Below are 13,797 nucleotides of genomic sequence, written 5' to 3'. Positions count from 1 at the left end.
ACGCAGGTAAGGCTAGACTCAAATAGGGCACTGGTCTTTGACCTAAGGGCCACTGCATGAGCGGATTGCTGGGCATGATGGACCGCTGGTCTGACCCAGCAGCGGCAATTCTTATGTTCTTAAAACAAACAAGAGATTGACCCTTAATCCCACAGAAAATGAAAATCCAGCGTAAATGAAAACTCTGTGGAGATGGTGATGGTCAAGATGCAGGCTTTATTTAAAAAATATACAAATTCATAATCCACATAAAATATATCTAGAACCCAAACCGTTGGGAAATATGGACCCAACATGGTGCGTGTTTCGACAATGTTGTCTTCCTCAGGGGTCCCTAAAAGTCCTGATATAAAAACACGTGGATTAAAAACTGAAAACAACAGTGAATCGTAACTCTACGCGGATGAGGATACTATTGTTTTCAGTTTTTAATCCACGTGTTTTTATATCAGGACTTTTAGGGACCCCTGAGGAAGACAACATTGTCGAAACACGCACCCTGTTGGGTCCATATTTCCCAACGGTTTGGGTTCTAGATATATTTTATGTGGATTATGAATTTGTATATTTTTTAAAATAAAGCCTGCATCTTGACCATCACCATCTCCACAGAGTTTTTGTTTTCACTGGATTTAAATAATAACATAGCCCTGAATGTGTCACTAGTATCTCAATTGGCACCTAACACTTGCCAGTGCACTAACGGCCTGTTTTACAAAGCCGCGCGGCAACAGCCCTGAAGCCCTTTAAATCTCTATAGCGGGGGTGTCAAAGTCCCTCCTCGAGGGCCGCAATCCAGTCGGGTTTTCAGGATTTCCCCCAATGAATATGCATGAGATCTATTAGCATACAACAAAAGTAGTGCGTGCAAATAGATCTCATGCCTATTCGTTGGGGAAATCCGACTGGATTGCGGCCCTCGAGGAGGAACTTTAACACCCCTTCTCTATGGGCTTCAGGGCCGTTACCGCGCAGCAGCCGCTAGCGCAGCTTTGTAAAACAGGCCCTAAGTGCTATTCTATATATTCTATAGGAAAGGGGCATACACATGGGTGGCTTGGTTCCTACTTGTACACCCAGTTTATAGAATACTGTAAGCTGTGTGCAAAGCAAGGCATTCTTAGGTGCACCAAATTGCAATAGTCCTATTACTGGCATAAGGACGTGCACCAAAAATGTAGACATATTACATTAGTTACATTAGGGACTTCTATTTCGCCTATACCTTGCAGTTCAAGGCGGATTACAAAAGACCTAACTGGACATTTGCAGTGAAGTTACAACAGTTTTGGGGTTTTTTTTGGTTACAAGGGAGGAGAGGTACCTGGATTGACACTGACTCACTAGTATTATTTAACAGAATCACGGCATCAAGATGCCATTATAGATTTGATACTCAGGGTGCAGGACTGAGACACGCAACTCATTGAATTGCCTCATATTATATGGAACCAGATATATTGACAGAGGGGAAAAATGTAGAAACTAAAACATGAAAGGCAGTGCTTTTCTGAAAAGCAAGCTACCAGACAGTCCAAATGAAATGAAACAAAAGGCCAGCTTGAAAACAGGATTCTTTAAGTCATGAATGATTAACATCCACAAGTATTTACTTTGCCTCCACCATGACTTTTATTAACTACCGAATTCTTCCCCTTATGCTTTATTCATTCCTTCTCAGACTGCGTTATGTCAAATTTAATTAGGATAATCAATCTTCTTTGAGTTTGTTATGAATTATCTGCTATGGCTATTGATGGCATTACACAAGCATTTACAGAATACTGCCCAGATAAAAATCAGCTTAATAATGTGTGCTCCTACATTTCTAGTTGGCTACTAGTGGTCAATCGGCACAAAATATTGCCACTGCCATATATTTCTCATCTTCTCCCTGATTCCTGCCCCTGAATCGCTTTGACACTTAGGAGTGAGTGTTGCAGTGATCAGACCGGATTTTCAATGGCACTGTGAGGTTAAGTGCCTCTGAAAATCCGGTGCAAGACTGTGATTTATATGAGGGCCTGCTGAAAAGTTCTCAGCCCAACCAATAAAGTTGGGGCATTCTCCATTGAGGACTATACACTTAGGGCTTGATTCTGCAAACAAGCATTCCGATGGCAGGCGGCGGTAGGCGTCCTACCGCCATCTCTCAGCTAATCGGGATGATGCGTAGTGATGCGTTAAGCACATCCAAGACTGAGTGTGGGCGTGGTTTCACCTGGAAGTAGCCTTAAGTGCAAAATGATGGCCTACGTTTAAGGCAACTGTTCAAGTGATGCAGATGTGATTCTTTTTACAACGCCGATGCATGATTGACGTGTGATCGGCGGCCACCTCTTAGGCTTCCACTGAGATTGGCGTCCTAAAGAGAATCAGGCCCTTTGTCCAGTGATTTTCCATCTTTTTTTGGTTCCACTGGAAAAATATGGAATGAAAAAAAGTGGAAATCAGTGGACTAAGTGTATAGCCCTCAATGGAGACTGCCCCAACTTTGTTGATTGGGCTGAGAACTTTTCAGAAGCGACATAGTGGAGAAACACACTGAGCGGGAGAAGGCAATGGCAAACCACTCCTGTACTCTTAGGTGAAACATCACATGGTGGATTTCTCACTGTGTGTGTTGTCATGAATCGGTGGCCGACTCGGTGGCATAATCCAGAATCACCTGTTTGTTTCATCTCTTATGAAATACCAAATAGTGTAAAAGTATGAATCATGACATAATGGTGCATACTTTTCCAGTAGGTATATACAGGGACTTAGGCCTCCTTTTCCGAAATGCGCTGAATGGCCCACACCATTCCTGTGAGCATCGGGAGCAGTGCGGGCCATTCAGCGCAGCTCCACGTGCGAGAAACTGCTATTGCAGTTTCGTAAAAGAGGGGGTTAGTGTAGGCAGAGGTTGCAAATGTATTTATTTATTTATTTTAAAATTTTCTATTCCGCCTATCAACTAGGCGGATTACAAAGTAAATAGACATAAAATGTCAGACCTACCAAAAATACAAATTCAAATAAAAACATACTAAAATACAAACTCAGTAAAAAATAAATTCAACAGGAAGAATGATCCTAGAAAAGAATTACATCAAAGCAGTAATTCCTTATGAATAGAGAAGGCTTTTACAAATAAATGAGTTTTCAGTAGTTTTTTGAATGACACGCAGTTATAACATAATTTTAATGGTCCAATCAGTGCATTCCACAGTTTTGGGCCAGCTACAGAGATAGCTGATATCCAGGTCTTTTTATAGTGCACATTCAAGTGACAGTTTCATTGCAGATTGCGAATGCAAACTACGGGTTGGAACATATTTTTTCAAGGCCTGAATCAGGTACTGTGGTGCTTCCCCATAAAGTGCACGATGTATAAGATCTTACGAAGGTGCGCTAAGCGTTTTAGCGCGCACACCGGATTAGCGCGCGCTAGCCCAAAAAATCTACCACCTGCTCAAAAGGAGGCAGTAGAGGCTAACGTGCGTGGCAATTTAGTGTGGGCTATTCCGCGCGTTAAGGCCCTAAGGCGCCTTCGTAAAAGGAGCCCTTAGTGTTTTCTAAAGAATTTGGGGGATAAGTTCCATTTGAATGTTGATTGAATACTTTTATTTTTGGTGATACCCAGATTCGTAAAATAAAAATCCAAAAACATACCTTGAGAGGGTTCCTCCATTCCCTTTCGCTTCCTGCTATGGCTGTTATAGTTAAGTCTTAGCTCCTGGTTGTACTCCTGTAGTGTTTCTCTTGAGTTAAAGGATTGTCTGGGGTTTTTTTCATCTTCACTGTCCTCTGAAGAACTTGTATAGGTTAGATCTATCTCATGCTTAACTTTTGACAGTGGTTGATAGGGTTTACAGTCTATCTGCTCCATGTTTCACCAAGTCAAGACTCAGTCATGAGATGAAGGTTGTGAATAAAACAGTCCTAGAAAAAAAAAAATGCATAAAATTCCGTATCAGGCTTTGTCTTTTTTTTAAAAAACATTTTTATTATTTTATTAAATTACAATAGTGTAATGCATTTAATTGAAAATAGCAAAATATTATAGAGAATACACTATTTCAAACAAATAATATATAGAATCATAACTATACCCAACCCCCTTCCATCAATTATTAATATTAGCAATACTAAACAACTTTAATATGAGAATTTAATATCCATTTTCCCAGTACCTTTCCCTACCCTACACCCCCCCCCATCCCATCCCAGATGTGTAATGAAAAAACTCAGAAGGCAATATATTATCTTTTAATGTGAAGCAACAAATAAAGCCAATGGACTCCATATTTTGTTAAATAAAACACTAAACCCTAAACATTCTGCGTTCACTCTCTCATATCTCTATGTATTACATACATTTGTCCACCAAAATGTATAATTTAATCTGTCATGGCTTTTCCAATTTTTTGAGATCATTTGAACCGCAATTCCAGTTAAAATCAAGAAAAGACGGCTTTTAAATTTATCAAGGGGAGGCTTAATATGTAAAATAGTACCACAAATTATTACTTCGCATGTTAATGGAATATCCGATAATAAGACTATATTTATTTGTCCCCAAATTGACTTCCAAAATCTAAATACTGTATCAGCAGACAAAAAAATAACAGATGATCTAAAGTCCCTATATCCGCATGACAATGCCAGCATCTATTTGATCTGGAGCTATCTATCAGACTTTGGAAATACAATTGTAAATGACAAACAGCCAGTCGCAGTAGGTTTCCACAAGTTTTTGAAGACATTATTGTATCGATGTACTTATTAATGACCTACACTGCATTTCAAAAATGGAACAGAAAACCTACATATGTATGTTTTTTGTGGGTTTTTTTACATAAGTCCTTATTTTATTTATTTAAGTATTTTATATACTACTTATATCCGAAGTAGTTTTACATTCAGGCACTCAAGCATTTTCCCCTATCTGTCCTGGTAGGCTCACACACTGTCTAATGTACCTGGGGCAGTGGGGGATTAAGTGGCTTGCTCAGGGTCACAGGGAGCAGCATGGGATTTGAACTCACAACCTCAGTGTGCTGAGGCTGTAGCTCTAACCACTGCGTCACACACTCCCTGTTCTTGATATGCAAGCGTACAAATTAGTATATAGCATAGACGTCTAAAATCTGATTTTAATAAAGTTGTTTTATAGCCATGCATGTTGTGGGCGGGTTGAAACCTAGATGTGTAATCCCTGTTTCTTTTAGGATATACATGTTTATGTTGGCCAAGATGTTTGTTGGGAATTTGAGCTGCTCGTTAACACAAACAACTATGGGCCAAATTTCAGTAAGGTGCTTTAAGAGCTGCTCTCTTATAGCACCTGTGTACCTCCAAATCAAATCACCCCCCCCCAACCCCCACCCCCAGAGGTCGCAATCATGACTATACACCCCATACACAACTCCTTTCTTGATCAGAAACTCCTCCCAACACAACCTTTCTAGGCGAGACAGTTAGGTCCCTATGTCCCGAGGAACGCAACTGAGGAAGCAAAGTATAATATGAAAGACAATCAATTAGGTATTTGGGGGCCAACCTATGCAGGTCTAAATAGACTGGAAAAGAAAAAGCAAAAACTCCCAAACCCCAAGAAATGGAACTGAATAAGGGGGAGAGACAGGAGCACGAATAGTAAATCTACTCTAAGAACAACCAAATAATAAATTTTAAGTGCTTGGGAGAGCCCTCAGTCACACAGCCACCCACTGGAAACTCCCAGAAGTAATGGCTGTCACTGGCTTACACCCAGAAGAGTGTTAACTGTGAAACATCCCCGGGCTCTCTCCGTGCTAGTTTAAGTGATGAAAGTGCACCCAACAGTGCTGAGTGTGAAAAAATATATATAAATCAAAAAAACACACTCTACCATTCACTAAAATTGTCTCTACCCCTTATCCAGGGGGCCAAAGTGTAAGAATCAAGCGTCCATATCCAACAGAGCAAAAGACCAACTGGAAGTACTTAGCTTCTCCGTGGACAACAACAGCCAGCAGATGTCAAGTAGCAACTTGTATCTAACTCTACAGTCCATCTTAAGCCAATACAGCGTAATATAGTAGCCAGATACATTATTAGTCTACACCAGGGGTGTCAAAGTTCCTCCTCGAGGGCCGCAATCCAGTCGGGTTTTCAAGATTTCCCAAATGAATATGCATGAGATCTATTTGCACATACTGCTTTCATTGTATGCTAACATAGCTCATGCATATTCTCTGGGGAAATCTTGAAAACCCGACTGGACTGCAGCCCTCGAGGAGGGACTTCGACACCCCTGGTCTAAACAATAGCCTAATGATGGAATTTTGTGATTCCTGTAATGCATGCAATACAGTAGTGGTTACGCCCAAGAAAACGATGTTGCAGTAATCAAGACCGGACATCATGACCATCTGGAGAACATGTTTATAATCACTCCAAGAGAGATAGGAATACAAATTGCACAACACACGCAGTTTAAAACCCATCTTCTTAACGACTGCAGATACATTCTGCTTAAAGGAGAGCTGCGAGTCTATAATAACTCCCAAGTACCGCATCTCTGAAGCAACTTCTGCTTCCAAATCTAGCAACTTAACCAACGTTACTAGGTCCCATCTGATGTCCTTTCACAAAAACATCACATTAGTCTTGTCAACATTCAACCGTAGCCTGTTAGCATCCAGCCATTCTTTTATCCTAGTCATGGTTTCATTCAAAAATGTAATTGACAGATCAAATGAATCTGCCACAGGAAAGAAAAATTGTATATCGTCCGCATAAACTCGGTACGACAAATTCAGCATGCTTAATAATGTACAAAGTGGACCGAGCTACAAATTAAACATAGTGGCAGAAAGGGCCGACCCCAGTTGTAACTTTGCATAATGGTGACCATGTCCCATTTACAATAACTGCTTGTACCCGATTTTGCAAAAACAGTTTGAACCACTGCTGCACAACCCCAGTTAATCTGCACACGCCCAATCTAGATGGTAAAATCTCATGATCCAAGGTATCAAAAGCAGATCTATCAAGACAGACCATTATGTATGCTTTCCCTTGGTCAAAACCTTGTCTAAGTTCATCTAACAGGGAGACCAAGACTGTCTTGGTACTTTGATACTTCCTTAAAGCATACTGATCATCCAAAATGTTATTCTGCTCTAGATGCTTTTCCAATTGAATGTACACCAGTTTCTCTGCTATCTTCGCTGCAACCGGCCAAAAATTCTTAATTTCTCCCACACCCACTCGTTTATCCAGTATTTATGCTAAAACACCCTTGCTAAGCATCACATTAATCATGCGTGTGATTACTAGACTAATATGTGCTTTCAACTCCTGGAGCACCAAGGGTGAACAGAGGTCCCCTGATGCCACCATCTGTCTACATTTGCATAAAATTTTCTCAACATTCTCATTCTTCACCTCTTCTAAACAATCCCAGTCCTCGACTGAAGACCCTTGACTACACTGATCCACAATCGATGGAAGCAATGTAGCAGTGATCGCATTCAATTTAGACTAAAAAAATGACCATAAACTCTTCTGATGAAAATGGAATCTCAGTGCGGGCCTCCACGTTATTAGTCATCACCTGTTTAGCCACTGCGAATAATGCTTGTGGCTGATTTAACGCCCCTGCCAATTTTTCCCGATAATAATTTTTTCTCACGTCATCAACATGACTTATTTATCAACAGTAATATCAAGCTAGCCATGCATTCTTAATTGTTTTTATGCTGCCATAACTATTCACAAATAGCAACAAGAGCAGCTCTTGTAGTTTTATACAATACAATTACAACAATCCTTCTGAAGCAGATTTGTCAGATATGCCTTCATCAACCGTATATTATTTGAGTCAACTGAATGAATCACTATCGGCATATATAGTTATCATCCGATCTGCTTTTTTTTTTATTTGTACTTTTTTAATTTTTTAATATTACTTTTATAATTTATTAGCTTAAAATGCTTTTGTTCAATTTACTTCATCTATTACATGAAAGAAGCAAAAAATCACTTATCTTTAAAGCCGTTTACTTTTGGATTTAAAGCTAAGTGATTCTTTTGCTTCTTTCGTGCAATAGATGCATTTTAAGCTAATAAATTATAAAAGTAATATTAAAAAATTAAAAAGTACAAATAAAAAAAAAGCTTTAGAGGATTGTTGTAATTGTATTGTATAAAACTACAAGAGCTACTTTTGTTGATTCTTATATAATCAACAACATGCTCATATATTCCTCTCATGCTCTTGTCACCCTATTCTTTTGCCACTCCCTCTCCTTTCTTTTGCAACTGTTTACACACTCACTCAGCAAACTCGCATCAAAACGATAAACCTTCAGAACTCCACCAACAGTCATTATCGCAACACAAGGAGCGACCTTATCCAAGGCCGCTCGCAGAGTTGCTTGCCAACTCTCCACAGCCTCCCTAGATGATGAAAAAAAATCAATACTCATTCATGATTCTTCCCATTCGTGCCTAAATGCTATCAATTATGCTCATAAAATATTCTAAAAGGTTAGCGCATACATGCTTGGCACATCCTTGCCACACGCCTCTTGCAGTTACATGCTATACATACTATATGTATAGCAAATTAGGGCCAATTAGGAGGGGGGGTCATCAACAAGCGTTAATTGATTTAGCACACACCAACTGCATTAGCACACAATGATTAGCATGCGCTAAATCCTAAAATGCCAATTATATTCCTAAGGGCATCTTAGCTTTTAGCGTGTGCTAAATCACTTATCGCCTGGTGCTGAATTTCCCCCTTAGTTTCAATTAACTCCAGTAATGGCTGATTATTGTTTATTAGTATCAATTTGCACCTTATTAACTAATTAAGTTACACAGGTATGTGGCAGTATTCCATAACCTGCATGCACAATTTTGGGCTCTACGCATGAAAATGTACACACCAGATTACAGAATGAGGGGGGACAGTTTGCTTTGAATAAGTAAGGTCTAGAAATTAAATGAAGACTAGTTTTCAAATCTGATACCTTCAGATAGCTGATGTGTCTGCTCCAGGTAAAATGTTGAATTATTTTGGTCAGATATGATCTTCATATTTTCTCAAAGCCAAGAGTATAAAGTGAGGTGATTACAGAGCATAAGAACAGCCTTACTGGGACAGACCAATGGTCCATCAAGCCCAGTAGCCCATTCTAACTGTGGCCAATCCAGGTCCCTAGTACCTGGCCAAAACCTAAGGAGTAGCAACATTCCAGAATCTCAAAGAGTAAGCAAGATTCCAGAACCCCAAATAGTAGCAACATTCCATGCTACCGATCCAGGGCAAGCAGTGGCTTCTCCCATGTCTTTCTCAATAATAGACTATGGACTTTTCCTCCAGGAAATTGTCCAAACCTGTCTTAAAACCAGCTACGCTATCTGCTCTTACCACAACCTCTGGCAGGAACCAGAATAACTTTCACCAGCATCTAGTGGCACACATAGTATTGACCCTTGAGGTGGGCATTGATATTGCCAAAACATGGCCGTATTGGGTACCTCTACAAGTGTGTCACTAGATGTTGGTGAAATAAAGTTTTTTTTGGGTTCCAGCCTTTATTGTGCATCCTGTTATCACCTCACACTCTTTCTATCTTCAGCATGAGGATCTTTTCCTTATCTTTTTTTCACTATGTTCTCAAAAGCTCATCTGCTTCATTTTTCAGCTAATTCCTTTTATGGTCCCAAACAGCAAACTTAAGATTTATTCCAGAATCGATAAGACCTCTAGAATGTTGTACCGTACAGGCTTTCTAAAACAGGAAACTGAATAGATATCTGAAAATCAGCAAATGCTCACGTGGAGTCCATCAGTACATTTGTCAAAAAGTTTCACTTAAATATTCATTTAACTATAAAGTTGATTTATGCATTTATTTAAAGCATATTTAGATTTTGCCAATCCAAAATCTTTGGTAGATAATAATTGAACATATACAATACATTGAATACTATAAAACAGCAATACAATTTCTTTGTGCACTTTTTTTTTTTTTTTTTCTGTTACAGTAAAGTGGTTTAACATTATTTCAAGAAACTAAACTATTAGGTTTTACCTTGAGTGACATTATGCTTTATGTGGTTCAGTCACTGGAAACTACTTTTATATGGTCCACTTGCTTGGAGATAGCAATGCTCCAGAAATGGCAAGCCTATAACATACCGATGACTTAAATGGAAACAGATGTGTCACATTTGTAGGCAAAAATGGTCCATAAAATCTTACACTAAGAAATGCCAAAGCCTTTTCAGAAAAGGAACTTTTTGAATTGGGAGAGTGGACATCAAAAAGGCAGAAAAATTTTTAGAGGGTTTTCAGGCACCTATTTTAAGTCAATTTTTATAAAGTCAATTTGTTGCTAACTTAAGTGACAGAAATCTGCCATTACTGATGCAGACATTTGCATCTTTACATGCATGCATTTACTTTCCAGAAGGCTGGTCCCATACAGCAGGCAATCCCTAACCTATTCCTGCTTTTTATAACCTGACTTGTCGCAGGTTGATGATCTGGCACATCCCAATTGGTCCACTAAGAATGTGTGGCACAGTGGTTAAAGCTACAGCCTCAGCACCCTGAGGTTGTGGGTTCAAACCCCAGCTGCTCTCTGTGACCCTGGAGAGCACCAAAATTTGCCCCTTCCTCTCTAAGCACACTGCCCGGACCCTTGTCCAAGCTCTTGTACCCTCACACTTAGATTACTGCAATCTACTCCTAACTGGTATCCCTCAATGTCGCCTCTTCCCCTTGCAATCTGTGCAAAACTCTGCTGCACGACTCATCTTCTACCAACCTTGCTATGCTCACTTCACCCCTCTCCTTAAGTCACTTCACTGGCTCCCTATCCGCCATCATATACAGTTCAAGATCTTATTGCGGACCTACAAGTGTGTTCATTCTGCTGCCCCTCAATATCTCTCCTCGCTTCTCTCTCCTTATACACCTCTCAGAGAACTCTATTCCTTAGATAAGTCACTCTTAACGTTACCCTTCTCCTCCACTGCCAATTCCAGACTTCATTCCTTTCATCTAGCTGCCCCCTATGCCTGGAATAAATTACCTAAATTTGTCCATCAAGCCCTTCCCTTGTTTAAAAGCAGACTGAAAACCCACCCTTTGGATATAACTTTCAATCCTTAACCCTACTCTTCTGCCCTCCAACCCAGCCTGCTGATTAACTGTTCCCCTTAACTGTATCCATGACATCTTGTTTGTCTTTCTTGCCTGTTTAGATTGCAAGCTCTTTCGAGCAGGGATTGTTTTCTTACTCTTTGTGACTCTGTTCAGCGCTGCATGCATCTGGTAGCGTTATAGAACTAATTAACAGTAGTAGTAGTAATTCAAAAGAAAACTCAAGTCTAACGAATGCTGCTTAAGAATTCGACATAGACTAATCAACTTCCAAGCTTTGAGAACTAGTCCTGTGCTTACACTATTGTTCACCATGGAGAGCTCAAGGGATCAGATCAAGGGCACATGTGGTGGAATTAGCAAACGAGGTAAGTTTAGTGATGAAACAGTGAAATAGAAGCAATGGAGGTCTTTGTGTCCTTCCCCCAAAGGGAATGGCATTATGGAAGAAAGAAGGATCTATAGGGCCTGAGTCAGCTGACAAGAGAGGTGGCTGGATAGGAGCACAGAGAGGTAAGGGAAAGAAGGAACACATAGAGAGTTACCTCTGCTCTGATTTCCCCCTTTAAAATGCTTTTCCACACTGACCTCTTGTGCCTATGTAAATCCTGGAGCCTCTGTGAAAGGTTTCCTATGAGTGCCTCATTGAATGCTGCTTCTGTTATTTTCCTGGTAATGAACCTGCTCTGTCTGCCAAAACACTTACCTGCCCATGGACTTCGCTTCTACCTGCTGATCTGGATTTAACTCCATGTCTGATATATCTCCTGCTTTCTTCTTCTTGTGGATGTCTGATGTCTACTCCTTTCTGGGAGATGTACGCATGAAATCCTGGGAGGTCTGAGTAGTGGGAGACTTAACCTTAAGGGAAAGGGGCTGTTACAGATGAAAAAGCATGTCGATGGTCCCTGGGGTTATAGATAAGGTGACCATATGTCACACAAAGAGGCTGAGACTTTTTCTTGGATTTTTGGTGAAATCTCGGGTGTAGAGAGGTAGATCAGGTAATCATCAGCATAGAGGTGACACGAAGCCATGGGAGGAAATGTGGGCACTGAGCGAAGAGGGGTAGAGAGAGAAGGGGTCCTAAGACAGAACCATGGGATACACCAACTGCTAGCAGAATAGCAGCAGAGGAGGATCTACCAGTGCATGCTGGGCAATATTCAGCCAGTAGCAGTCAGCATGTGGGTAGAATTAGGCCCTGATATCCAATGCCAGGCCATGTCCAGACATCAGCATTAAATATCAGGGCATGACTGGACATTAGTGTGGCACCCTTACTTATGCAGATACCGGCTTTTGTAGTCCCAGCTGAATATCAGACAGGACCTACAAGTCTACATTTCTTCCTAAGAAACTCTGATACCTCCCCCCCCCCTCCCGCAAGACTGCTAGAACAGGCCTGGTGGTCTAGTGGAAATTGGTACAGAAGCAAACTCTACTCAATCCTACAGCGAGAGGACAGAGTGCCCATTTTTAATCATGAGCAACCACTACTAGACCACCAGTCCCATTCCAGTGGGCCTAGGGAGGGGGGGGGGGGGCTGGTGAGACTTAGGGGGTAGGAAGGATGAAGGGAGAATGGAGCATTGGGGGGGGGGGGCAGAGGATTAGACCTTGTGAAGAGAAAAAGAGAAGGGGAGCTAGAAACCAGCCTAGGAGATTGGAGCTGTAGATATGGGGGTGCTGGCAGATATTCAGTGCTGCCACTTGAATAGCTAGGTGACCATGGTTAGGATTGCTTTTTGTGTGGTTCCATATACCCACTTAGCCAGAGCTGCCAAAAGGTGCAACTCACTCAGCAGGAGATATAGGGTCTGCTCCTAGCCCATCCTGCTCCATCCCTGCCCACTGCCCGTCCCCACCCATTACTCTGTCAGCACTGCCCATTGCTCTACCTGGCCTGTCCACTGTTCCACATAGATTAGAATCTTTTATACTTGTGTGTTCTCTTGACACTCTGCCCAAATGAAAGCTCTGTAGAAGCCTACTGGCAAAGTTTGCACCATCATGTGAAATCATGTACTTATACGCCAATCAGTATTTTATAAGAGGCCACATTCAAGTGAAAGTGACTTAATGTGGACAAGTGTAAAGTGATATTCGTTGGTATAAATCCTGTATATGTCCCAAACATAAGGCACATTTATATATTTACACCTGTGCAAGTGTACATATATGTGCATATTTTATAATCGATGTCTTCATGGGTGTGTATATTTTATGAAAACCTGTTACTAATAACCCTCAAAATTCCAAAATGGTTCCAAAAACCTAATAAAATATCCATGGACTTCAGCGGTGCACCTCACTGGTCATTTACTTATGACCAATGAGACTCACGCACCTCCTTTGTCACAGATCTCCTAGATCTTTTATTTCAAAACAATTTTTATTTTTTAAATATATTTTATCCCCTCCCCCCCTTTTATGAAGCTGTGTTACATTTTTTCTATTGTCTGTCACGGTGGTAAACGTTCCAATGCTCATAGAATTCCTATGAGAGTCAGAACTCTTACTGCCACGGCCAGCGATAAAAAATACTAACACAGCTTCATAAAGGGGTGGGGGTAGCGTATAATTTTCTGAGCCATCAATAATAATTTATTTCGAACTTAAGTAAAATATTAGGACTCATCTTT

The 13,797-nt window shown here is 40.6% G+C and overlaps 1 protein-coding gene across 1 annotated transcript in view; it reads right to left on the bottom strand.

Annotated features, from left to right (window-relative positions):
• The window catches only part of TENM1 (teneurin transmembrane protein 1), a 698,125-nt gene extending 694,244 nt beyond the window's left edge, over positions 1 to 3,881 (bottom strand). The window contains exon 1 of the mRNA XM_033947005.1: positions 3,655 to 3,881. Coding sequence (XP_033802896.1) covers positions 3,655 to 3,871 — 217 coding nt within the window. The 5' untranslated portion in view covers positions 3,872 to 3,881. The remainder of the gene's footprint in view (positions 1 to 3,654) is intronic.
• Between the last annotated feature and the right edge of the window lie 9,916 nt (positions 3,882 to 13,797).

Source organism: Geotrypetes seraphini, chromosome 5 (genome assembly GCF_902459505.1).
Source record: "Geotrypetes seraphini chromosome 5, aGeoSer1.1, whole genome shotgun sequence".
In the NCBI taxonomy this organism is placed as follows: Eukaryota; Metazoa; Chordata; class Amphibia; order Gymnophiona; family Dermophiidae; genus Geotrypetes; species Geotrypetes seraphini.
Note: the sequence above shows the minus strand (reverse complement) of the source record. Positions and strands in the feature narration are given on the sequence as shown.